Below are 26,991 nucleotides of genomic sequence, written 5' to 3' on the forward strand. Positions count from 1 at the left end.
ACTTCCTGAGTTCACTCCCTCGCTTCCAGCCACTAACTGTCACGTTGGCCCGCAGCTTGGAAAACATCCCCCTGACTCGGGGTTGTCTGTCTGCCAACAGGAAATTGACACGTAACAATAGTTCCAAACACATATCAAACAACTTCTGAGTGCTTCATCAGTTACACTGATGGCAATTCATCATCTGTGCTTTAGTGTATAAAGCACGGAATGTGTTAATTCATTAATCAATCAGCCCATTGAATGGGAAAGTCGTTACTTTGATAAATTAAGAAGTTGAAACACCAAACATCTGCTGATTTGAGCTGTTAAATGGCAAATCGTCCTAGATGTACATCAAGGTTAACTGAGTAGATTCTGACAAAGGTAAAAACATTTAAAGGAGATGATGTCTGCTGGCAACAGACTAGGTATGAGGAAGTCTTTGTTACACTGTGAAACATTTGATTAAGCTTTAAATTGGCTGATGAGAATGGATCGCAAACGTAAGACAATGATCAGTCCTAAACCTAAATAGTAAATAATCAAATACCACAAATGATTGTATATATGTATATATACTCCACCGTTACTCTTTATTACAGAAATGAAGCACAAAAACTGTAGAAAAACTTAAACACAAAGCAGCTGCAAGTCTCCAAAAGCAACAATAACGCAAATACAAATATTCATTATTGCAGTGAGAGCACAGGAATACTAAAAAGATAAAACTTCTCTTTACTAACAAAATTGGTACAAAATTGAGAATACAAACACTTCCATGTACACAAGTCTAATCATCTCGGTGAGAAGGTTTTTCTCATAAGAAAAAAATTAAGAGCACTATTATCGATACAGAATTTCTGCAAAGAATTTAACATCACGGTGCGGATCTCTTTGACTTCTCCCAAACAGTAATGATCATAATATTTGACAACAAAGTTCTAATCCATCAAGCCGAAGCAGAAGTATTTACTTGTACAAGAATGCAATTGTAAAACAGCTGGAATACAATCAAAACACAATCTTTTATATAAATCTTTAGGAAGCAGGAACACGCCGTCACCATTCGTAGAATAAAAGATTCCTGTGCCTCCCTCCTCTTGACGTCACCTCCTCAAAATGCCTGAGTCAAAGTTTTCTGAAACTATTGTGCTTTTATGCAAAATAATATCCACAAAAGTTATTTTTTTAAAGTTGCATAAGGCCATCAAAGCACTGTAAAGCTCTGTTAATTATCATGTGGGTTCAACTGCAAAAAAACTATCAGTGTATGAGTATTTACATAACACTGGTCCTGCACTAATCTGACAGATTTAGTGATTCTGACATTGTGACTATGTCTGATAGACACAAAGGACTATATCTGTATTTATTCTTTATAGTATAACCATAAATTTGATTACTATACTGCAGCACAAATATCTCCTGAAAGGTTCCTTGCTGTAAATATTGATTGATTTATTGTAACTGGTGTCATGAGCCAAATACTTGAATGACGTTACCCTGTATTTAGGATGCTGTGCAATCAACACGGCCCAATTTTATTTTCTGACAGCCCCCACTGGCCAGAGCACCTTTTACAAAGTTTACTTGCAGCCGTTTGCCTGCAGAAAAGTCTGACAGGCGACTGGACTGTCTCATTCGTGTGTATAAGTTCAAAAGGTTCAGCAGGCTAATAATTAGGAAGATACATTGTTTGTAAGTGCTGAATGAAGAGGGCAAGCAGTTAAACAAGGCTGCATAGTGAAATGCTATGCTTTAAACAAGAGATATCTGAAGTGTGTTTGATATAAAATATACTGACGGTTCAAATTTCATTTATTATACTGAAGTGCTTGTTCACCATTAAACCAAATGATGCAAAGGCAATATGAGGCTCAACTAGAAGAGAACAAATGAAAGCTAAGTATGAAGAAACAAATCAAAAACTTTGGGACCTATTTATCATTTTTACTCCTGCAGCCAAAAATCTCAATTATGGAAATTAAAAGATCTAAATAGACATTTTGGAATCTCTCTCTCGCTATATATATATATATATATATTCCACGAATTTCCACGAATCAAGTGTCAAACATAGTGCATATTGAATACATTGTTGAGGCCACCAATTTCCTCTTAAGGGATGTCACTTACACCAAAAGATGTATACGAAGATTTGTTCCAACAAAATCGAAAGCACAACTCTGAACCGTAATTTCCACAACTTTAAAGCACCTTTTCCACACTCTGAGAGAACAATGTATACGCAGTAGCTGTCCCTTCCATTGCTGCAACTTTTAAGGGCCACGACACACCAAGCCGAAGGTCAGCTGCCAACCGGTGTTGGGATGTCGGTGAGCGTTTGCGGCTCTAGTTTTTGTGGAGCATCCCGCACCGTTGGCAAGAGTCAGATACCGGACGGTGGCTTTAAGGCCGACTGAACATGCTGAATTGGAGCGCGACGATGACTGGCAGTTCAGGTTAGTGAAACAATGCATGAGAAATGATAAAGTCAAGGTGCAGAAGGCTCTTATCGTTTTACATCTTCATCTCATTCTGATTCGTGTATATTTTCACAATGTCATGAATATCTGGAATAAAGAAACTGTAGATCAAATGATCCGCTTGAGGCCAGCTCTGTACAACGCTTTCTCTTCCAGTTTCACTTTTTTAATGACGAATACAAACTACCGCTATCAGCTGGAGTTACTTTCTCTTATGGAGCGGCATCAGTTGGCCGTTGGCTTTAGACCGTGGGGTTTGTTTAAGTGCAACTTTCCGGCCCAGACAGAGGCGACGTGAAACAACAACACCACAGCAGGTCTTCGTCGGTGCTACTACTTTGATGTCGGTTTGGTGTGTCTGGCCCTTTAGTCAAAAACTGTACAGCTGAAGTAATGACGGGTACAACTGCACAACACATTGCTTTCTCAAAACACCTACGTAGGTAAATACAAGTAGACAACTAAATATTTTTCATCCAGATAAATTCTTAATAGATCCTTTAGAAAGAAAAAAAATAACAATTTATAATCAATCTCATCTCACAGAGGAATCTAAGCACTTGATTGCACATTCACGTTTACACCTCTAATGAACATGGCCACTTTAATATATGACACTGGAGGCAAGCAAATAAGCTATACATTCAAAATCTTCCTTTTGTAGGCTGAGGTGTGTTTATTCTAATATTAAGTATCGTCTCTCGAGAGAAGTGCACTGCTATCATTTGTCTGATGCTTACACGTGGCTGTGGCTCTGCTCGTGGCTCCACAGACTAAAGGCCGTCTTGAAGGTCCTGTGGCAGAGTTTACACATGTACTGCCTCTTAAACGTCAGGGCAGAGAGAGACGGCGCGTGGTAAAAGAGTGTGTCTGATTCCTGAGGGCCACCTGGATTCTCCACGCTGTTTGACCTTGACAGAGGGCTGTGGCTGCTGGGTTGCCGTTCTAGTTCAGGCTTATTTGTCTTGCTTACCGTTGAGCTACAGGGCTCCGGGCTGCTGGATTCCTCGGCCATCACTGCGGCGACTGGCACCGCCTGGGTAGACTTGAGCACAGAGGCCTGTGGCGAGGGACGCTCTGAGGTTTGAGGGGTCAGGGGAGGGGAGGGAGACAGAGACGACGGGTGCATGTTGATCTCTTTGGCTCCAGGTTCGGTAGCAGTCGACATGTGGGACTGGAAGTGGCTCCAAAGGCGGAAGTTGGTCCGGAAGGCCTTGTTGCAGATGTGACAGATGAATGGTTTGATGTGGCATAGCAGCTCCTGGTGTCGTTCCAGGTCTTTGCGAGAGCTAAAAAGATTTCCGCATTTCTCGCATGGCCACACACCGGGTTCCTCTGGCCCAGTTTTGCCAGCCTCTGTGTTGTCCATGTCGCTCACAGCCTCCTCTAACGGCTCTTCCTTCACTACCAGCTTGCCATGGTGGCCCATGCTCAGGTCCTCAGGCACATAGGATGAAGAGTCTTCTGAATCGTACATGGGTGGACCTGAAGAGTCGCTGTAACTGATGTTCTCTCTAGAGCTCCCAGTTCCAAGAGGCTCATCACTGTAATGCTCCTCTTTGAGCATGTCAGACGTTTCTTCACTGTTCTCTTGCTGCTTCAGGTGAATTTGGTCTTTAACAGTCATCATGTTGTGGTTGTGGACCTCCACCTGGTGGCGCCATATGCTGAAGGAGGACTTGAAAGTCCGCATGCATTCAAGGCATGTCAGTTTCTTGTACTTACAGTGAGCTTCGTGGTCCTTCTTGACAACTGGGCTTGAGAATCGCAGGCCACAGTAAGGGCATACGGTTGCATGTCTGCAGCCCCTTTCGTGGTCACCCTGTTCTAAGAGCGATGACAGTTTCATATTACAAAGTCTACAGGAGTAAACACCAGCGTCACTGTTCTTCTGTTGAATGATCTCATCCTGTTCCTGATAGAGGATGCTCTCGCTCTCTGTGTCCTGATCAGCCTTTTCAGCAGGATGTGTCCTTAAATGCTGCCTGTACTGAGACTGGAATACAAAGACCTTCCCACAATAAGGGCATATTAAGCTTGGCCTTGATCTCTTTTTGGTAAGTGCAGAAGATTGCAAACCCTGCTTATTCCTCTTTAGCTTCCAAAGTAGCGCTTTCTTTATTTCTCTCTCTCGCACAATGTCTATTAACTTCTTTTGAAATTTCTCATCCAACACAGAGGAGCTGGAGGAGGACGCTGGGTTTTGTACTACACCATGCTGAGTTTGGCAGTGTGTCCACACTTTGAAGTTGGTATGGAAGCGCTTGTGGCAGATGTCGCAGGCATACGGCTTTTCCGGGTTGTGATACATATTTACATGGCGGTGTAGTCCAGCACTGGACCGGAAAACCTTTAAACAGTTCCAGCATTTGAAAATCTTGTTTTGAGGTGGCTCCCCACTGTTCTCATTTGGGTCGCTGCCGGCATGCTGAGGTACTGTTTCTGACACGTTCACATCAAGCGAGAGGGCATGTTCTTTAAATATTCTGCTTTTCTTGAACGGGTACCGTCTGTTGTCTTGCCTGTCTTTTCTTTTCCCCATAGGATTACAGTCCGGCCTGGAACCTTGGTCGTAGTTTGTTTGCAAGTCTTTGAGACTGACTGGCAAAGCATCTCCGACCGTGATTCGAATAATGTCCAGGGGGTCAGCGAGTGGACTGCTTGGCTCAGCTTTCACACTGACCTCTCTTTCTACCTGAGATTCTTCATCATACCTGCTGGGGTACTTTGACCTGAGAACCAGAGGAGATGTTCTTGTTGAACTGCCATTGTGGGATGATGTTTCTGGCCCGGATGCTGTTGACGCCATTTTAACAACTGACTGCTCTCGATTGTGCAGCTCCTTGAGTTCCAGTGTGGGTGAGAAGACTGGAACAGGGCTGTCCATGGATAAAGATCTTCGAAGCAGGCTTTTTATGAGTGGTCCGCTCCTGTCGATGGTCTGGCTCGGCTCGCTGGCCTGAGCCTGAAAGGGCACTTTGGTATGATAGTGGGGCTCCTGCTCCTCATTCTCTTCTTTAGTGTCCTGATCAGCTCCTGACTGCAGCCTGATGTGCTGCACTTCAGCATCGCTGAAAGACACTGATGATGTCAGCTGGGGCCTAACAGAAGAGATGTGTGATGCTTTCCCTTTTAAAATGGAGGTGTATGGATAGGTGGGTTTCCTCTCAGAAGCTTCACTCTGCTCAGATGATATCCTGCTGGATTCAGATCTCCGGCCTGATTCATAGGAGTTGTAGTCTGATGGAGGCTGAGCTGACTCTTGTGCAGAGTGAGGAGATGTAGATCTCTCTGATGTTTTTCTCTGATAATTTGAGTGAGAGGGATGGACTGTGTCATTCCGGACCCGACACACAATGACGCTCCTTGTCTGGACATCATTCTCATCCCCCTCTGAGTACGAAAGCCTTTTTCTCGACACGCAGTAGGATGCATGTGGCCTTGTTGACACAATGTTGGTGAGGAAAGGGATTCCAAGGCTGTAACCCAGCTCTTGAATGGCTGCCAGGCTCCCTTTGTCCACGAAGAGTGAGGAGGAGTAAATGTAATTCAAAACTATCTCAAAAGCATCAGGCTCGCAGAAGTCCAGGTTTACAACTTTCAGCGACTCTGCATTCGTCCGTGTGAAGAGGGTCTGGAAATACTCGCTGCTGGCCGCCAGAACACTCTTATGGGCCTGGTACGTCTGGTCCGCCACTACCAGGACCACATCACACATTTGGCCACGCAGCCGCTGCTCATTGAGCAGCCCCAACACTGAGAGGGCATGGGAGGAGTTACTGTAATGCACCAGGCTCTCCATGGCTGAAAGACAAGGCAAGAAGATTTTATTTCACTGAACAAATGTAGATAAAGAAGTGATACTTAAATGTATACATTTGTTACATTTTATCAGTGCACCTGCATAAACAGACACATGAAGAAACACTAAATAATAGCAAACTGGAGGTCCAGACATCTGACCCTATTATGAATGAGTCTGTGTCCAGGTGGAGAAATTTCGTCTTTCAGTGCATCTTATGAGAAACAACTTGATATCACTGCAATTCTGCATGAACTTGAAAATAATCACTCTCTTTTTATTATGTCTAAAAAAAATGAGACATTTATTTTACTTTTAACCAGTTCTATCCCTATTGGTTACAAACTGACCATTTACAAGAAATCAGCTGCCACCTCATGGTAAATAGAGGCAACTAGAAGCCCTGAAATTCACCAGCAGCATTATCTGAGCATCTTGCTAAATCTGTGTGAAAACCAATAATTGTATAAAGTCACCGTAATGAGAAAGTAATAACTGTGAACTACAGCTGCAGCATTTAGTGATTCGCCAATTAGCTGATTGACAGAAAGAGATCTGCAACTATGCAACTTTGGTGGTTAATATCTTAATATCTTTCAATCAAAAAAAGTCAAGCTTATATATGTATATACACACTACTAGTCTGGTAAAACATGAAATATGAATATGTTGTCCTAAATGTAGTGGAAGACATTTTTACAGGTTACAGATCAAATGATTTATCAAGGAAATAACCAGCGTCAACAAAGTTATTGTGCCCATTTGTTTTGGGACTATAAATATTGATTCAGATTAGCAATCATTAACTGGTTAAATAATATCTAGGAAAGGACAACTTCCTGTGGGTAACTGGCATTTTCTGGTTGATCACTAGAGAGCAAAGTTGAACCTTTTTATTGATCACAAAATGGTGCACACTGGCGGGGGGCATGCACACCAAATGTATGGTCATTACATCACGTTAGCAGAAGTAGTTCTGTCAAGTCACCCCTCAGCAACGCAGGCCAATAGAGGAAGTTTAAGAAGTTTAAATTTAAAGTAAAGGCTTTCTGACTCAGAACGTGTGCACAGTGACAACTCTACTTACATCTTAAAAATGTTCATTTGTTTCTATTAGACAAAACGTTAACCTTCAAAGCATGGGAGACATTTCACAAATAAAAGAAGGAATGCATGAACATAGCTTATATATAATCATCTAAAAGAAAATATTGAGCAGTTGGCCCTGCACTAGTGCAGCAAATGCTATATATTGAATGGGTCTGGCAATTTTTGGGACCATCTCCAACTTGCTAAATTCCCTGCTGGCCCCCCCAGTGTGGCCTCACACTGCATTATTTACATGAAATAGACAACTAAACCTGATGCAATCTAACCCTGATTTATTTATTCAAATTTCATGAGAATCATAATGTCCTATAAATAGTGACAATGGTTTGTGTAGCTGCATGTTAAGTCCATCGTTGTGCCAAATATAAGGGCTTCAAGGCATCATTATCTAAGAAACTATCATCTATTACCACATGTCGATCACAGTCTGACATCCAGAAATGACTTAACGTGGTCGACAACAGGTATATATATATATATATATATATATATGTAATGGGCTGACGCTGCATTCATTCATCAAAAACTACACATCGCTTGGGTGACTGTTGATCCAAACTTGCAATTCACGTAGGAGAGTAACAAGGAACACTGAGTCAGTTTTCTCCCATGAAGCTGACTGAGGCTATCGGCGTTACATCGTCCATGAGACGTGGCTCAATTTCTAACGACTGATAACTTCCACTAGGAGCCAAATGTCGCTTTCGGTTCAGGACGCTCACGCACACATTTATCTATTTATTTTTTTTTAGTGTGCGCTGTTAAATAGCCCCAGAGCCTAGGCTACGACCCATCTGCTTTACAGTAATAGCTCTATCAAATTAAAGGGGGAGGAAAAGTTGAGCGCGTTTCAATGGACTCCGCCGCGGTAATCCCGGAATGAAAACACGGAGCCGCTGCTGGAGTGTGCGGGGAGTGAATTACGACCGCTCCCCTCAGTGGAAGTGCTCCTCTGATTTTTTTTTTTTTTTCTTAAATACGCTTCAACCCGGCCTGGCCGCAAAACAGGTTGTAGCTGGTCAGGTTTTTACAGCAGCACAATCCCCCTTTCGAGTTACGTCAGGGAGGAAAAGGAAAAAGGTTCTCGTTGACAGCACTCCACCAACTATGTTTCTCCCTCCCAGGTCATTTTATTGAACGTGAAGTTTGCTAGCCTGGCCACACTTACCCTGCCCGTCGTGAGAGTGGTCGTTCCTCCACGCAGCCGCGACTTTATTCAGTGTTGTGTAGATTTCTGCGCGCTGGTCGTGATTCCATCCATCTTGAATTTGACGTCATCCCACACCAGGGATGAGGTCATCGCAAAGAACGCTCGTCACGTGCACTGCGCGCTGATAGGCTGGTGGAGGAGAAGGAGGCGGGTCAACGGAAGGCTTGACGCTGAGGCTAATTTAAAGGGATATGTCATATTTTTCGTTTTAGAAGACAATGTATTTACTGTATGTTTGAACTGTTATACTTTTATGACGTTCAATGGAAGCTAACTGAAATCATACCCCATATAGTGATTAACAGTGTACCTGAGTTATGTGTAGGTTAAACTGCAGTATGTTTATAGCTATATTTTGCTTGATGTTGAGTCATGGGTGTTACAGTAAACTATGCGACTCAAACGTACATCTTTAGAGGAACTGATCTCTTTCTTTTATTTATTTAAAGACATAATTTCCTCTTTTAATCTGCAAAAGATATGCATCCATTCACCTACAGAGTTAGGTGGATGCATGTATTTAGTACTTTAATAGGTTTAAAGATATAAAATGTCTCTTTTTTAATTGACTGGTTTTAAACATGATTTTTTTTTTAATCTAACTTAATAAAGTTGGAATGCATAATTGTCTAATCTTATTAATGCAGCTACAGAATAGAATTTCAGCTATTTAAAAGGTTTTAATTGTGCAAAAAATGTGCAGCTTTAATATTTGTATTATTATTTTATTCTATTCTATTTTATTTTTGTTGGGTGATTTTAAAGATACATTTTAATCTTAGTAAATAAAACTGCCATGCATAATTGTTAAATATAATGCATCCAACGGAACAGATTGTCTTTACTAGATTTAAACAGAGCTAAAATCATTCAGATAGAATATGCAGGTAACTACACGCCCTTTAACCCCAGTGAAACTAATTAGGTCCATGACTGAAAAAAGTCACTCTAGCACAGCAGTAGATTGGTGTCATTACTGGCATCCAGTGGGGACTTGTCGCTATGTGTATTTGGCCTACAGGCCTCATCCTGGAAAACCATGTCAACCACAGTACCTGGCAACAGTCTCATTACTCAATCAGGTGTGGCACTGGTAAAAAAGACTGACTACGCCACTCCTGATGATCATTAAAAAAATAAAAAATAAATCTTATTTTGAAATTCTCATTTTTTTGATACAAGTGTATTAATGTTTAACAACATTAATTGACTTGATTCCCTGCACTTCCTTGCATCCACATGCCCCATTGTGTCTGCAAGATTCCAATCGTTAACGCTTGATGACTGAAGGAAGTCTAATCATGCCCATTTCACACCTCATTAATATAAAATGCGCACCATTATATGGATCAGTACATTTACTATGAATTAGGAGACATGCATGACAAGATGTAAAATAATGTGATTTCCTTTCATCAAACGTGAACATGCATTCACATTCATAATGTCAAAGTTATCACAGCGTCTTGATGTCGTCTTTTTATAGAACATATTTTGACAGCCAAAGCGTCCCACTGTTCCTTCATATAACGAGAATGAGGACATGTGGGAAAATGGCAGGGAAGTTCTCACTCCTCCTTATTTGACATTAATGGCTGACACAGTTGGCTGTTAATGCCAGCAGCATAGCAAGCACTGCCATGGTTACCTGTGTGGAAACCAAGTCATTAGGGACTCTGACTCCTCCCATCCCACATCTCTCTCACGGCATCATAAACATGTTTACTGCCACTGACACTGCCAAAGGAGTGAAATGAAAACTTATTTCATTTACATAAATGAAAGTGTGCCCTGTTCTGCCATTGTGAAAATAATATGAGCCGAAGACTAGTCTCTTGGAAATGCAGTGCTTCACTGTTGTCCTGCTGCCAGTTGTCAAAGCAATATGGCTGTCTAAATACTGCAATGTTCTTTGACAAATAAATGTCATTCAAGTGCATTCATAAATCTTACTCCAATTATTAACATATATCTAATACTCACCTGCGACCTGCTCTGATTTTGTGGTCCATTAGGGACTGATGGTGTAACTAGGGGGTGGAGAAAGACAGAGCCGCAGAGGATTTGGTCTTTGACTACACCCTGAACAGTGAGTTAGCATCATCTCAACCTGAAACATGCAAGTACAATGCGGTGGTTAATTATATGGTTGAGACTCTGAACTGTGAAAAATGAGTTGGATGCTCTCTGTCTGGGTGTCTGCGGCCCTGCTGGCTCTCTGTGGGGGACAAAACACTGAAGGTAGGTCTCCACGCTGATGACACATTAATCTGATGAATTGCCACAAAACAATACTTTTTTTTTTTTGGATTTACACCTCATGCTTCAGCAGCCGTATTAATTTCCTTTTGAGCCAAAATCAAATAGCATTTAGCATTTAGTGACTAAGAGAAAACATAGCGTGTTAGCAGTTTAATTTCACTGCCTTGCTCTTTTTTTTAACTTAATGCAATTAAGTAAATCAGATATCAAGTAAACTTAACCAACAGTAATTGACAAGAAATATTTTATTCCAGGGATGCACCTTGCTTCATCTGGCTACCATCTGTGTATCCGCAATGAAACACGGACTGTAAGTTTCCTGGCAGTGCACATGGTCCCTTACACCGTGTCAGTGCCTTGTGGCGGCTGGTTCTTCTGGAAGACATGCACAGTCACGCTTCATAAGCTGGTCCATCAGACTGAGAACAAGACAGTGAACGAGCAGGTGACCAGGTGCTGCGATGGCTACGCTCAAGTTGGTCGTTACTGTGCTCTGTGTGAGTGTGACGCACATCGCTTATCCATCCGTGGGTTTGAGGGAGATAGAATGGCACAGATTTGTTTGAAGATCCTTCGTGTTTGTAATATCTGATGGTATAGCAAAACACACCGTAGACGGCTAGGCATTCCGTGTGACCTTTCAGCTTGTGGTGCTGTGTGCAAGACACCAGATGGAAGTGCAGCAACTGAACTGCTACAAATATACCGCTGCTAATATATGGCCTGTAACATGTTATTTCCTCTGAATGAAGCTGTAAACAGGAGTGACGAGTTTACTGCCAAGCCAGGATCCTGTCCAACTGCAGATGGATTTTCTTCCAGCTCTAAGGGCTGTGTGTTGGATATAGACTGTCCAGGATGGCAAAAATGCTGCCACTATCTCTGCACTGATCCTACAAGTCAGTATACATTCAGATTGCTTTCCTTTGTTGTTAAACTTAAAAGCTAGCATGGTTTATTGGCGGAAGATCTTTCAACATTACATTTAAACTGAACCTGTGACACTTTACTGTGAAACTGTGGTTACAAATGACAATTATAACATCTTGTGAGACTCAGCTCAGTAATGCCTGCTACACAACAACATCAATCTTAAACCTGATGACATTTGCTGACAGCTAAAGCTCCCGGTCACAGCAGATCGGTGAGACTGAAGCAGTGTGTTTTATTGCTTGTAATTTTCATTTTTATTGAAAAAGGAGGGACGATTTATTTCTCAAGTGGCTAAAAAAAGAAGAAAAAAAAAACCTCTTTAGAAAAATGTTCCAGTTACTTTTGGAAATCCACAGACCTCACTGCGAGCCATTTCCCTTGGAACTATTTTCTGCTGAAGAAATAATGAAAGCGAACTCTGATATACACAAGGCTGTTGCTTGCGCCCGGCCCAGACAGTCACTGGCAGCGGAGGCTCCGTTAGTAGCTCGAAAATAGATGTGCCGTGATGTGAAATTTAGTGGTTATTGTTAAAACAGCTTTACCATTAACATTTGAAGCTTTGAAGTAAAGCAGGCAGGTTTCTGTGATCCAGTTAGTTGCACTGAATGTTCTTGTAAAATGTTTAACAAGGCTCATTTTAACTTAATTTTCAGGCTCAGCAAATTACTCTGAGGACGGAAGAAACACTTTGAATGCGACAGTGACAGTGAAAGTAGATTACAAGGAACTGATGGCCAGGGATGGCGGCCTTCTCAATCACACTAGATTGCTACAAGCAATGGTAACACTCCTATCCAACACTACAATGCTAATGAACTGCTGCTGCTGTAAATAATAATAATAGAGGTCTTGTATTCATACAAGACCGACCCAAAGCTTTTCACAATGACACATCTACCCATTCGTTCACACACACGTTCACACACCGGTGTACTAAGCGCACTGGAAGCAAATGAGGGTTTGTTTCTTACTCAAGGACCAAATTGCTAACGCTCTGGTTGGTGAACAACCTGGTCTAACTACTGAGCCACAGCTGCCCACAGCATAGACATTTATTGAGACATCTGCTATATATAATAAGACAATGCTGCCATGAACACAAGCTGGCTATCGTCACAATTAGATGAAGTTTATCATCATTACTTTTCTTTTGACGCTCTGTGTGTGTCTCTCTCCTTAACAGGTGACTGGAGCTCTGCAGTCCGAGGTTTCCATCCGTTACCTCGACTCACGGCCCGTGCATCCCTACAGAACGGCCACCTCTCTGCTGATTGACTACAACTTTACCCTGTCACGCCACAATGTCACGTCAAAGCTGAGCCGTCTCCTCAAACACATAGAGGAGGTGACATCTGTGACGGTGGAAGGTGGGGACACAACGGTGCTCTGTACGGCAGCACTGATCTCTCCGTGTGAAGCTACTTGGGGTTTTTCATTTTTTTTTTCCTTTAGTGAAATGACATTCTTGCAGAGTTTTGAGAATGATTCATGTAGCAGAGAACACAGTGTTCAGGAAAGAATGACTCAGTCGCGCAACAGTTTCCTTCTCCCACCACTTCTGTTTGAGTGACAGTCATCTGTGGGATGTTTCCTGCAATAGCGGAAAATAACACCAGAGCGCAACACGCACACACACGTGTATGAACACACAAACGCAAACCCACGCGTGCACACACACACATACACACACACACAGTATTAATCATGAATCAGTCATACTTGTTACATTTGCACAAAAGACAGTAACAAGCTCAAATAGGTTCTCTCAAATAGGAGATAATTAATTTCCTTCTCCACTCTGCTGGCATTCATCACTGAATCCAAGGATAATAATGAGCTTATTTTTAGACACCTCTGAATTGCCTAGCCTTTAAATTAAAGGTACAGCTCTGACATGCACATTGTATTCCTGTCTATTTTAAGTAACAGCATTCCATTTACAGATTTGAATCTAAATGTCTTTATTTGTAATTCATATTGTAGAATTCCAAAAGCTTTTGGCTATCAATTATTTAGTTATTTTCAATAATTCTGCAAACCCAACCCTAATTCAACAGCATACACGGTTAATATGTTTGTATTTTTCTTTGCAGATATAGATGAGTGTGCACACTCTGCTCTTCATCATTGCTCCCGTCTGGCACGCTGTATCAACACAGCTGGCTCCTATCAGTGTGCCTGCCTTCAAGGATACACTGACGTTGACCCCAGCAACCCCGGAGCCAACTGTACAGGTTAGACTATGTGTGTATGTGGTGTAAACAGATATTATTTATCATTCACTCTTTGGTTAATTGCAGTAAGTTGAACCGCAATTGCACCTTTAAAATGTAGAGGAAACACCTGTAAACCTTTTTGTCACACCTCTACTCCATATACCATACATGAGATAGATAGAATATAGCATATACCTCTAAAAGAAAAACAATATACTAGTTAAGATGAGTGGTAAATATCTGAACATTGGACCTTGTGATTAAACTATTTCTATTAAAACCTATAGCGATGCAGAGATGCATGCAGAGATCCATTCAAAACAAATAGATAGAGGACATCGATGTTTAAATTTGCAGAGCCTGTGATCTTTCATTTTGCAAGGAAGACACTCCGTTCAACCCCAAGGAATCATATATTAAATTTAAAGCTCTACTGTACGTGGATTGAGTTTGCGTTATTCCAGTTATTATATAGTAAGGTTAAAAAACATTTGGACAAACACACATGTAGTGTAGAGAAGGATTGCATACTTTGACACAACCACAACAAAAATTCGCTTTCAATAGTTTATTCAACAAAAACACTAACACATATAATATTCTTCAGCCCTGGCACCTGAAGCTAACATTGTCCCCTTTTGCACAGATGACTTCCTGTGTAGGCGTTTGATGTACATGTCCACAAGCCTCTGACACTGACTTACCAGTATGAAAAGGTCTGCTCTTTGCCTCTGGTGAGCTGTAGTTTCGCTTTAATGTTCTTTATCCTGGTATACTTCTAATGCAGGATTGTAGACCAGTGTGCTTTGAGGCCAACAGTTGCAGAGACGTGCATCTACAACTTTTCTTTTAAAGGCCTTAGAGATTTTGAAAAAAAACCACATGCTTCAATGGAAAAACAACAGCAGAGCCCAGATATCAGAGGTGTTACTGTATATGTACCTTAGCTGAAGATATCTTACTGTACACGTGGACCGCCTTGTGGCGTGTTTTCTGCATCAGATGCTGGAAAGTCCCAAACACATTTATCTGACTAAGATTACAGAGAAATATTCTAGTACAGCAAGAACTGTAGGGTTATGGAAACCTTGTCTTTGGCACGAACAAAGCTGTAAGGAACAGACCACAGATAAACATGATGATGAGGATGCGGCAACACGTGTAACTTCCTAAGGCCCGTCAAAGGAGCCTGAACCGAGATCTTGCGGTGAGAGTTAAAGAAACGACGCAACAAACCTTAATAGTGGAGTCAGGTTGTGCACACAGACACGTTTTATATTTAATTCACTACCTGCAAAACAAAACAGTGTAGCAGGCTGTATGCACCCAACTCTCAGCGCCCACGTTCATGTTTTGCATCAAAGGTTTTGGTTTCACCACGGAGTCCCCTCTGACCCACCTTCCGCCGATGAACGTGACCTACTACACTGCTTCCAACGCCACACAGCACCTTCCATCATCTCCCCCACCGTGGACAAAACCTGTGACTCCTACCAACGTGAGCTCAACTCAAGAGTCACCTCTGCTGTCAACCACATGTTGTAAGAAATGTTTCATTTTTTTACCTCAAGGCTGTTTAGAATCTGCACATCTTGACTTACAAGTGAAAGTAGCAGGTGACGTGTCCCAATAGAAACTGTTTGAGACAGACTATTTGGGTCTGTAGAAAGCATTTCCTCTGAACGACACAGATCAGCCAGCTGACACCTTTAGCTGAGCCTGAACATATCTTCAAGAGAATATGCCTCAGAACTGAAGAAGCTACTCGAATGAGTGGTGAAACGTCTTCTCAAAAAACTCTACAAGTCCAGTTGCCTTTTTTGAACCTTTGTTGGATATGCCTAAATGTGAAGATTAACTGTAACTGGCTGTAGCCATCCACTGCATGGATGACAGTAGCAGATGGTTTCATGAAAAGGTGGGCAGGTTAACCAAACATATAAACCAAATCAACCACTTACTCCTCATCTTTAAGTCTTTTCTTTGGTAAAAATAAAAAATACTAATTGAAAAATTAAAAAGGTGAAAAGCCCACACTTTCCCAACCATTTGATTATTTAGTTTATATTCACTTCAAACTAAAAGATGTTGTGCTTCAATGTACATCGATTGAGCACTTTATGTCTACGTAGAGAGCAGATCCTCTTGTCTACATGTTGTGTCGCCATGGCTCTACTGGGGCCCAAAAAGGACAAACCTAACACTGGATAGGCATTTTTAACCTCTTAAGCAACCACTGAAAAAAGAAGGGGTGAGCTAAAGAGTTTTCAGTTGGATGCTGTCTGCAATCTTACTGCTTGATGCCGCTAAATCAGATTTTCCTTAAAGGATGAAGACTGATTTGGCAAGCACACGTAATTAACTCCCCCACCTCCACTATAGACAAGAGATAGTCAGAAGTTAATTAACTAACTTTGAATGTGTTCTTGGCTAGGCTAACACTCTCCCCTAGTGTCCAGTCACACCACTATGCTTACTGACTGGTAGCTTTAACCTAATATTAATGGCACAGATTTAGAAGTGGTATCAACCTTTTCACAGAGCAAATCCATATTATATTATATTAGAAAATTAGCATTTCCCAATAAATGTCAAACTATTTACAGCGTTTAAGCACAATTAATGAACACTAAACCCTGTCTGTTCCCTCCCACCCACCAACACCTACCAGCACCTCCCAGCATCAGCAACCTACAGCCCGCTAACGTCACCGGGACGTCCTTCTGTGTTTACTGGTCCAGCCAGTTTCACCCAAACCAGACTTACCTGGTTGAAATACGCGAGGGGTCAAAGGTCGTGCTCTCTCAGGAGACCAATCAGACCATGATAGAGAAGAGGCACCTGCTGCCTGGGGTGCTCTACAATGTTACTGTCACACCTTGCGCATGTGGAAGTCAAGGAGTCGCCCTTCATATAGCCATCAAAACTGGTAAGAAATGATTATTAGAGTGGCTTTGGTGTTTGACTTTTTATCTTGTTATTGTATACATTTAATCTTGAGGCTAGACCACTTTCCCCACCCACACATTTCACCCACACTCTATATCAGTTGAAACATGCCCCATAATGAAATCCAAATGGAGCGTAACCAGTCATAGTGTGATAATAATTGAATCTAGCTACACCAGGTTAGTAATACATTTTACCTTTTTCCTGGATACTGCAATTGTAATTTGTGAAATTTTGTGGTTAGTAGCTGTTTTTTTGGAAATGTATTTTGTCTGAGCCACAAGAAAAGGGAACGACTAAACCCAATTTTTGAATATAAGATAAAATGTAGCCCCTGATTACCAGCCCCGCAGAGTCATGAGAAAAGAGATAGAATTGCCTTTAATGACTAATGTGTGATGAAGAAAAGACTCTTCTCGGGTTGGTCACATTTAATGGTGGAAAATGTGGTTATTGTACCAAATAAGACTTTTCTTTGTAGACGCTCAGACTCTGGAGGGCACAGCACGACCTACCAACATCCAGTTCACTGAGGACCTCCAGAACACCAGCAGCCAGGCCTACAAAAACCTCACTGATAGCTTTATACAGGAGGTGGGTGGGTATATCATGATGAGTATCTAGTGACAAAATATCATCTTTGACTTCAAATGTTTCTAAAAAACAAAGAAAAAAGTCCCAAAATTCCCCACACTTCTCACCTGTGTCCTATGTCTCCAACAGATCTACCGCTCTCTATCTCAAGAAATGAGGGCACTGATGGATTCAAGCCAGTTGATGATCGAGATCAAAAGCATTTCCATGGGCAGCATGGTGGTCAACTTTACCATAATCCTCTCGTTCAGTCAAAGCCAGGACATAATGAATGTATCCACAGCACTGCTGCACTCCCTGAAGAACAGCTCCGTGTACACTGTGGATGAAAACAGCACAAGCATAAATGGTGTGGTTCGTTCAGTGCTTTCTTCTACTGGTGTGCTTTTAAAGAGTTGGCTAGGCTGAAATCCTAAAAATTGCTCCAAATAATAGCATTAAAATGCCAAAAGTGAGTTTGAAATAAGAAACCCTAATGCTGTCATCAGCACATGCCATACTAGGCATGAGGATTTCAAATTCTGGACAGATCGTTGTATTGGAGTGGCAGTAATTATCAGTTTTTCACTAGAATCCATGTCAACATCCAAATCGAAATTACGACTGGGGAAGTTGTGATAAGCTTTGGTAATTCAACTAGAAAAAAGCAGACATGGGTGTTCTGTGTCAGCCAGATACCACTGTAAAATGATGATTAGACACTGAAACTTATTAGATACGTATACTAAACAAATACGTTTACAGCTTTACTCATCCAGCCCTGCAGTAAAACTGATCTCTCAAATGCGATTTCAATACGTCCTGGGGTGGTTCACACCTGTCTTTTACAGGCCAGATCAGATCTTAATGCAAGATGCAGCAATGTTCAAACTACGGTACTCCAAAAGGCCATTTACAATGATTTTAGCAAACTGTTTGCAAGCTAGGTAAGTAATGGATGTAATGTTTGGTTATATCTAATTTGGCAAAGCAATGACCTATATTGTGTCCCATAGCGTCATTTACAAAAGCATGGGGTGAACTAAAATGTAACGTAGAGGGCTGTATGTGACTGGTTAAGAAAATAGAATCTACAGAACAGTAACCAACAACAAAAACCTGACTTACTCATCAAAAACATTTTATCGTTTGTAGATGTTAATGAATGTGCTTCAGGGGAAAATGACTGTCATCCATGGGCGACATGCACAAACATCTTCGGATCGTACACATGTCACTGTACGGATGGATTCACAGACAACAGTCCAGAAAGGCCCGGACGAGTCTGCAAAGGTAGAGTCTCACAGAATAGTATGAAATATTTATTTTACACTTGCATTAACAGAGACATAATATCATTACATTTTGTAAACTCTTGTGCAGCCATTGCTATTTTGGAGACAACAACACCAGCAGTGCCAACAGCAGTGACTCATGCCACCACCACCTCTACTACAGCAATAACCACTACTACCCCATCCTCTTCTACTAGCCCAATAATCACTACTATCTCAACAACCACCTCAACTAACCCAGTAATCACTACTACTACCCCAACAACTACCCCTACAACCACTACTACCCCATCCTCTTCTACTAGCCCAATAATCACTAGTACGTCAACAATCACTTCAACTCTGACCCACCTTCCACCGATGAACTTGACCTACTACACTGCTTCCAACGCCACACAGGACCTTCCATCACCTCCCCCACCATGGACAAGACCTGTGACTCCTACCAACATGAGCTCAACTCAAGAGTCACCTCTGCTGTCAACCACATGTCGTAAGAAATGTTTCATTTTTTTTTACCTCGAGGCTGTTTAGAATCTGCACATATTACTTGACTTACAAGTGAAAGTAGCAGGTGACGTGTCCCAATAGAAACAGTTTGAGACAGACTATTTGGGTCTGTAGAAAGCATTTCCTCTGAACGACACAGATCAGGCAGCTGACACCTTTAGCTGAGCCTGAACATATCTTCAAGAGAATATGCCTAAATGTGAAGATTAACTGTAACTGGCTGTAGCCATCCACTGCATGGGAGACAGTAGCAGATAGTTTCATGAAAAGGTGGGCAGGTTAACCAAACATATAAACCAAATCAACCACTTACTCCTCATCTTTAAGTCTTTTCTTTGGTAAAATTAAAAAATACTAATTGAAAAATTAAAAAGGTGAAAAGCCCACACTTTCCCACCCATTTGATTATTTAGTTTATATTCACCTCAAACTAAAAGATGTTGTGCTTCAATGTACATCGATTGAGCACTTTATGTCTACGTAGAGAGCAGATCCTCTTGTCTACATGTTGTGTCGCCATGGCTCTACTGGGGCCCAAAAAGGACAAACCTAACACTGGATAGGCATTTTTAACCTCTTAAGCAACCACTGAAAAAAGAAGGGGTGAGCTAAAGAGTTTTCAGTTGGATGCTGTCTGCAATCTTACTGCTTGATGCCGCTAAATCTGATTTTCCTTAAAGGATGAAGACTGATTTGGCAAGCGCACGTAATTAACTCCCCCACCTCCACTATAGACAAGAGCCAGTCAGAAGTTAATTAACTAACTTTGAAGGTGTTCTTGGCTAGGCTAACAGTCTCCCTTTGTGTCCAGTCACACCACTATGCTTACTGACTGGTAGCTTTAACCTAATATTAATGGCACAGATTTAGAAGTGGTATCAACCTTTTCACAGAGCAAATCCATATTATATTATATTAGCACATTAGCATTTCCCAATAAATGTCAAACTATTTACAGCGTTTAAGCACAATTAATGAACACTAAACCCTGTCTGTTCCCTCCCACTCACCAACACCTACCAGCACCTCCCAGCATCAGCAACCTACAGCCCGCTAACGTCACCGGGACGTCCTTCTGTGTTTACTGGTCCAGCCAGTTTCACCCAAACCAGACTTACCTGGTTGAAATACGCGAGGGGTCAAAGGTCGTGCTCTCTCAGGAGACCAATCAGACCATGATAGAGAAGAGGAACCTGCTGCCTGGGGTGCTCTACAATGTTACTGTCATACCTTGCGCATGTGGAAGTCAAGGAGTCGCCCTTCATATAGCCATCAAAACTGGTAAGAAATGATTATTAGAGTGGCTTTGGTGTTTGACTTTTTATCTTGTTATTGTATACATTTAATCTTGAGGCCAGACCACTTTCCCCATCCACACATTTCACCCACACTCTATATCAGTTGAAACATGCCCCATAATGAAATCCAAATGGAGCGTAACCAGTCATAGTGTGATAATAATTGAATCTAGCTACACCAGGTTAGTAATACATTTTACCTTTCTCCTGGATACTGCAATTGTAATTTGTGAAATTTTGTGGTTAGTAGCTGTTTTTTTGGAAATGTATTTTGTCTGAGCCACAAGAAAAGGGAACGACTAAACCCAATTTTTGAATATAAGATAAAATGTAGGCCCTGATTACCAGCCCCGCAGAGTCATGAGAAAAGAGATAGAATTGCCTTTAATGACTAATGTGTGATGAAGAAAAGACTCTTCTCGGGTTGGTCACATTTAATGGTGGAAAATGTGGTTATTGTACCAAATAAGACTTTTCTTTGTAGACGCTCAGACTCTGGAGGGCACAGCACGACTTACCAACATCCAGTTCACTGAGGACCTCCAGAACACCAGCAGCCAGGCCTACAAAAACCTCACTGATAGCTTTATACAGGAGGTGGGTGGGTATATCATGAGGAGTATCCAGTGACAAAATATCATCTTTGACTTCAAATGTTTCTAAAAAAAAAAAGTCCCAAAATTCCCCACACTTCTCACCTGTGTCCTATGTCTCCAACAGATCTACCGCTCTCTATCTCAAGAAATGAGGGCACTGGTGGATTCAGGCCAGGTGATGATCAAGATCAACAGCATTTCCATGGGCAGCGTGGTGGTCAACTTTACCATAATCCTCTCATCCAGTCAAAGCCAGGACATAATGAATGTGTCCACAGCACTGATGCACTCCCTGAAGAACAGCTCTGTGTACACTGTGGATGAAAACAGCACAAGCATAAATGGTGTGGTTCGTTCAGTGCTTTCTTCTACTGGTGTGCTTTTAAAGAGTTGGTTAGGATGAACTCCTAAAATGGCTCTAAATAATAGCATTAAAATGCCAAAATGAACTTTCAGTTACAAGTTTGAAATAAAAATGCTGTCATCAGGCACATGCCATACTAGGCATGAGGATTTCAAATTCTGGACAGATCGTTGTATTGCAGTGGCAGCAATTATCAGTTTTTCACTAGAATCCACGTCAACATCCAAATCGAAATTAGAAATAAAAGCAGACATGGGTGTTCTGTATCAGCCAAATACCACTGTAAAATGATGATTAGACACTGAAACTTGATACTAGATACTTATACTAAACAAATATGTTTACAGCTTTACTCATCCAGCCCTGCAGTAAAACTGATCTCTCAAATGCGATCTCAGTGCGTCCTGGGGTGGTTCACACCTGTCTTTTACAGGACAGATCAGATCTTAATGCAAGATCTGGCCACAGAACAGGCCCTGAGACAACCTGTTCACACAACAGTGTTCAAACTTTGGTACTCCAAAAGGCCATTTATAATGATTTTAGCAAACTGTTTGCTTGTTTGGTTATATCTAATTTGGCAAAGCAATGACCTTTTTTGTGTCCCATAGCGTCATTTACAAAAGCATGGGGTGAACTAAAATGTAACGTAGAGGGCTGTATGTGACTGGTTAAGAAAGTAGAATCTACAGAACTGTAACCAGCAACAAAAACCTGACTTACTCATCAAAAACATTTTATCGTTTGTAGATTTTAATGAATGTGCTTCAGGGGCAAATGACTGTCACCCATGGGCGACATGCACAAACATCTTCGGATCGTACACATGTCACTGTACGGATGGATTCACAGACAACAGTCCAGAAAGGCCCGGACGAGTCTGCGAAGGTAGAGTCTCACAGAATAGTATGAAATATTTATTTTACACTTGCATTAACAGAGACATAATATCATTACATTTTGTAAACTCTTGTGCAGCCATTGCTACTTTGGAGACAACAACACCAGCAGTGACAACAGCAGTGACTCATGCCACCACCACCTCTACTACAACAATAACCACTACTAACCCATCCTCTTCTATTAGCCCAATAATCACTGCCACCTCAACAACCACTTCAACTACCCCAACAATCACTACTACAACCCCAACAACTACCCCTACAACCACTACTACCCCATCCTCTTCTACTAGCCCAACAATCACTACTATCTCAACAATCACTTCAACTACCCCAACAATCACTACTACAACCCCAACAACTACCCCTACAACCACTACTGTCCCATCCTCTTCTACTAGCCCAATAATCACTACTACGTCAACAATCACTTCAACTACCCCAACAATCACTACTACTACCCCAACAACTACCCCTACAACCACTACTACTCCATCCTCTAACCCAATAATCACTACTACCCCCACAACCACTTCAACCACCACCACTCCAACCACCACAACAACCACTACTACCCCAACCACTTCTACTACCCCAACAACCACTACTACCCCAATGACCACTTCTACTGCCCCAACAACTACCACTACTGCTTCCCTGAGATCTGCCACCAATGCCTCTATACTATGGGCCCTCTCAGTCCAGTGCAGAGTTGCTGCCATCACTGTGACTGTTGCCAGGGATTTTCTCACTAGTGCCCATATTCAGGAGAGCGCTCTGTACTTGGGCGAGCAGGACTGTGGCGTCAATGGAAGCAATGCTACCCATGTCCAGCTGACTGTGTCGTGGGATGAGTGTGGCACTGTGCTTTTGCATGTAAGTCCCCTTTCTCTTCTGTAAAAGCAGTTGGCTGCTTTTATGTCACCTATCTTCTATGTAACATACTTTCTGGCATTTTCTCTACAAAATTGAGGTGCATTAACTCTGAAAAGAATCCTAACTGCTTTTGGTATTTTAGAATGAGACCTACTGCATGGCATCCGTAACACTGTTCAACAACATGGATCCATACACCTCACAGAGTGGATCAGTGGAGGTTCCCAGAAGAGAGCTGCAAGTCCCCATCATGTGTACCTACAAGAAGAGCATGCTTATCTCCGCAGATTTCAGTTCCATGGGGTATACTTCTCTGGCTGCCATGATTACTCAGCATATTTCAGCAATTTTCAAAATAGGCCTCCCAGTTTCTCAACTAATACAGTAAAGAGACAAAGTGACAATACTGTGTTGCTGTTAAAACTTACAATGCAAAAGTGACTTTCAGAACACCACACGCAATAACTGACAACTGTAATTTAGAATATAGAGATACTGTATTATGCAGCAAGGCCAACACGTATGATTTGAGTCATATGGTACATTGTGTATAATAATGATGTAAATCTAAAGTATTTAAAGTTACGTTTCACAAAAGTAAGCCTCTGATACCATTGTTTTTTGGAGATTCAGTTTATAGAAATCTTCCAGGATACGATTTAGTAAATCAGTAGTTTGAAACTAGCAAACAGTTACTATGAACTTTAAATCCAAGCTGGATTTACTCTAATGAAAGGTGATTTATTTCTCTACTTTATTGGTGGTATTAGGTGTTCTTGTTTTCCCTGACTGATAGCTTACCCCCCTGTTTTGTGCTCAACTAAACTAAGCTAAGCTAAACTCAGCTAAACAAAACTAAACTAAACTGACTCACTACGCTAAGCTAAGCTAAGCTAAGCTAAATATATTCCATATACCTTTGTGAAAGTAATATAAAAATTCCTAGCATGTTACATGTTCCCGATTTTTTAATTTCTTCCCTTAAAATGAAAGCTTTACTTTTTAAGTAAAACAAAAGAAATTAAATAAAACAGAAAAAATAGAAAAAATAAGAAAACAGCAAAATTGCCCTGTGAGAGACTGTCCACATTGTTTGCTGCCCCTCGCCAGTGATAACTGGGATAGCCTCCAGTCGTTCTAAGTCTTATAATGAATGAATGAATGAATGAATGCTTGGTGTAATCCAGTTGTGTTATCATCCATCTCCAGGTATGACATGATCAAAGATGTCATCATGGGCTCGGGGTCTTTCCAGGTAGTAGTGCAGCTAATGAACGGAACAGTGCCTCTGCCCTACAACTACACCTTGTCCCCCAAGGAGCCTGTGGTGGTGGAGGTCAGCCTCAACGTCTCCTCAGATCAGATTAAATTAATCATAAACAAGTGCTGGGCCACTCCCACGCCAAACCCTGCAGACACCTTCAGCTACACCTTCCTGGAGAACAGGTCTGCTCCTGCTAAACGATATTTACTCTTTCACCTTAATTACAGATATTACTTTATCTTAATAACTGTTACCATTACTACTGCTATTATGTGTACTATGGGGTTAGGATGACAAATGGTCACAGGGCTAATGGTATAGGAAATTGTCATATAATCAGTGTGTAGCTGTTTCAAAATACAGTATTCATGTAATTAATTCCCATGACAGATTGGGGTCTATAAGTCAGATCTAGTCAAAGTTCATTTTTCAGTCCCTTGTATGTGTCTCCACAGCTGTTCAGTGAACCCATACACCAAAGTGCTGATGAATGGGAACTCCACCACGTCCCGTGTGTCTGTGGAGATATTCTCCTTTATCAGCCTGAATGTGATCTATCTGCACTGCCAGGTCCAGATCTGCTTGCAGACTGGCTCGGATGCATGCGTGCCTGTGAGTGCTTTCTGCTCAAGAGAAAATCGATTCAGTCTTTAGTCTAAAATAAGAATCCCCAACACCTGACTCAGGCTGAAGTACCCACTCCAGCTGTAATTGCTGTAATATTCTTGTTTTCTTGCAGAACTGTCTACAAAGAACAGCTTGGTCTGCAAACACAATTGGAACGGGTTTTGGTTCTTCCGGGCCTGTACTCAGGTCGGCTGAAGGTGAGTGCTTCATATAGAATAGAAGTAATAATAGTATTATCTATAAAACCCTTGATTTTAGTGTGATGTGTGGTCTGTGCTTCAATTCTAGTCAAAATTAAATAACAATGACACTTCATGATCTGTTGCTGCTTTTAATTTCACCAAAGTCCAAAGTTTCAAAGTTTGAGAGAGGCATCTAACTTCTCCATTATCAGTCTACGAGACAGGAAAGTTCAAGTAGCTTCTTTGAAAACCAACACCTAAAAACCCTGAATGTTATGAAATATGTATTGAATTATGTTCATGTGAAGTGAATTATTTGGTTCCATCCTCTATTCGCTAGTGAAGGATAGAGTATTTGTACAATCTCAATCAAGTCACCATTTTGTCATTTGTGTTTAGTCTGTTTGCTGGTTTTAATGCTGTAACCTGATGCATATGTTCTTGCAGAGTCTGTCGAAGAAGAATTTAACACTCTCTATGTAGTCGGCCTCTCGTGTCTCGGGATCGGACTGACGCTCTTCTTCATCATTGGTTTCGTCTGCCTCTTCTATTACCAAAGGAACCGCATCGGACACTACAATTTCAGCGTCAAACCCAAGGAAGAAAACTTCACCTACTTGGTCTTTAACACCTAGGGGTCAAGTCAAGAATTGGTCATGTTAGTGTACTTGCTATACTGTTACCGTGAAGCCGCCATCGGATGTCACTGTTGCACCATTCACACTTTAGCTTTCAGCTGCACATCTTTGCACATCGAACTATTTATGAAGCACAGACATATATTTACATTTAAAACTGCCTCCTCCGTATAAACTCAACATAATAAAATGATAGAGTAGTTGCATACAGGAAAGTCAGATGTCAAAACTATTTATTTAATGAATATTTTCAAAGGAAGTATGGCATTTTTATTCCTTTAGCTGGAGCTAAAATGCTCACAGAGGTATGAGACATGATAATACTCAGGAGAAAATTGTCCAAACCTAAATTCAGGAGTCTTAAAATACTCACTGATGCTGGAATATCAAGATTTATAATGTATTGACTTTGCAATGGCTTGTTTTGCATGTCTTTGTCTATATTAAGATGTTCTGTATCATTTATGCTTAAAATACACCATATGTAATACTGTACAATTATCAGTTTATTATCAGACTGTCATATGTCTCAGATATGCTGCCTGTCGTGTTGACTGAATAAATATATCCTACATAAAAGCAGACACTTGGGGGCGCTGCTGGCACAGTTCTTCACCTGTAAAATAACAATGCAACCTAACTTCCTGTATGCACAGAGATGACATGTTTACATGTCTTGTGCAGAGAACAACAAAAGAAATAGTATATTTAGAAGAAAATTCGTTTATAATAGCAAACACATTTCATCTTATTTTAGAGGGAATGGAGGTTGTAGAGGGGGGTGCGGGTATCATGTTCCTACTTTAATCAGATCAGTGGTTAAGAAAAAGATCTCATGTAAGCCTTTCTCAGTCCAGCAGATCTGAAGAGGATCCGGCTTTTCCTCACACTTCCCATAATCCCGCGTCGTTGA

At 41.3% G+C, this 26,991-nt stretch overlaps 2 protein-coding genes across 2 annotated transcripts; one reads left to right on the forward strand and one right to left on the reverse strand.

Moving 5' to 3' along the window:
* Window positions 1–557: 557 nt before the first annotated feature.
* Window positions 558–8,699, reverse strand: zbtb21 (zinc finger and BTB domain containing 21). The gene is made up of 2 exons (XM_084565160.1): window positions 8,549–8,699; window positions 558–6,272 (listed from the first exon to the last, which is right to left on the reverse strand). The coding sequence occupies exon 2, from the start codon at window positions 6,268–6,270 to the stop codon at window positions 3,205–3,207; it is 3,066 nt and encodes a 1,021-aa protein (XP_084421286.1). The 5' UTR covers window positions 6,271–6,272; window positions 8,549–8,699; the 3' UTR covers window positions 558–3,204.
* A 1,364-nt stretch (window positions 8,700–10,063) lies between these two features.
* umodl1 (uromodulin-like 1) lies at window positions 10,064–26,355 on the forward strand. Its single transcript, XM_084564274.1, has 21 exons — window positions 10,064–10,831; window positions 11,107–11,349; window positions 11,605–11,751; window positions 12,442–12,569; window positions 12,972–13,155; window positions 13,882–14,022; window positions 15,369–15,545; window positions 16,676–16,933; window positions 17,435–17,547; window positions 17,677–17,896; window positions 18,910–19,314; window positions 20,355–20,612; window positions 21,114–21,226; window positions 21,350–21,569; window positions 22,340–22,477; window positions 22,568–23,367; window positions 23,510–23,670; window positions 24,577–24,813; window positions 25,087–25,243; window positions 25,371–25,455; window positions 25,888–26,355. Exons 1-21 carry the CDS (start codon window positions 10,762–10,764, stop codon window positions 26,073–26,075), a joined length of 4,443 nt encoding a protein of 1,480 aa, XP_084420400.1. The 5' UTR covers window positions 10,064–10,761; the 3' UTR covers window positions 26,076–26,355.
* Window positions 26,356–26,991: the final 636 nt, after the last annotated feature.

This window comes from Chelon labrosus, assembly GCF_963514085.1.
Source record: "Chelon labrosus genome assembly, chromosome: 17".
Classification (NCBI taxonomy): Eukaryota; Metazoa; Chordata; class Actinopteri; order Mugiliformes; family Mugilidae; genus Chelon; species Chelon labrosus.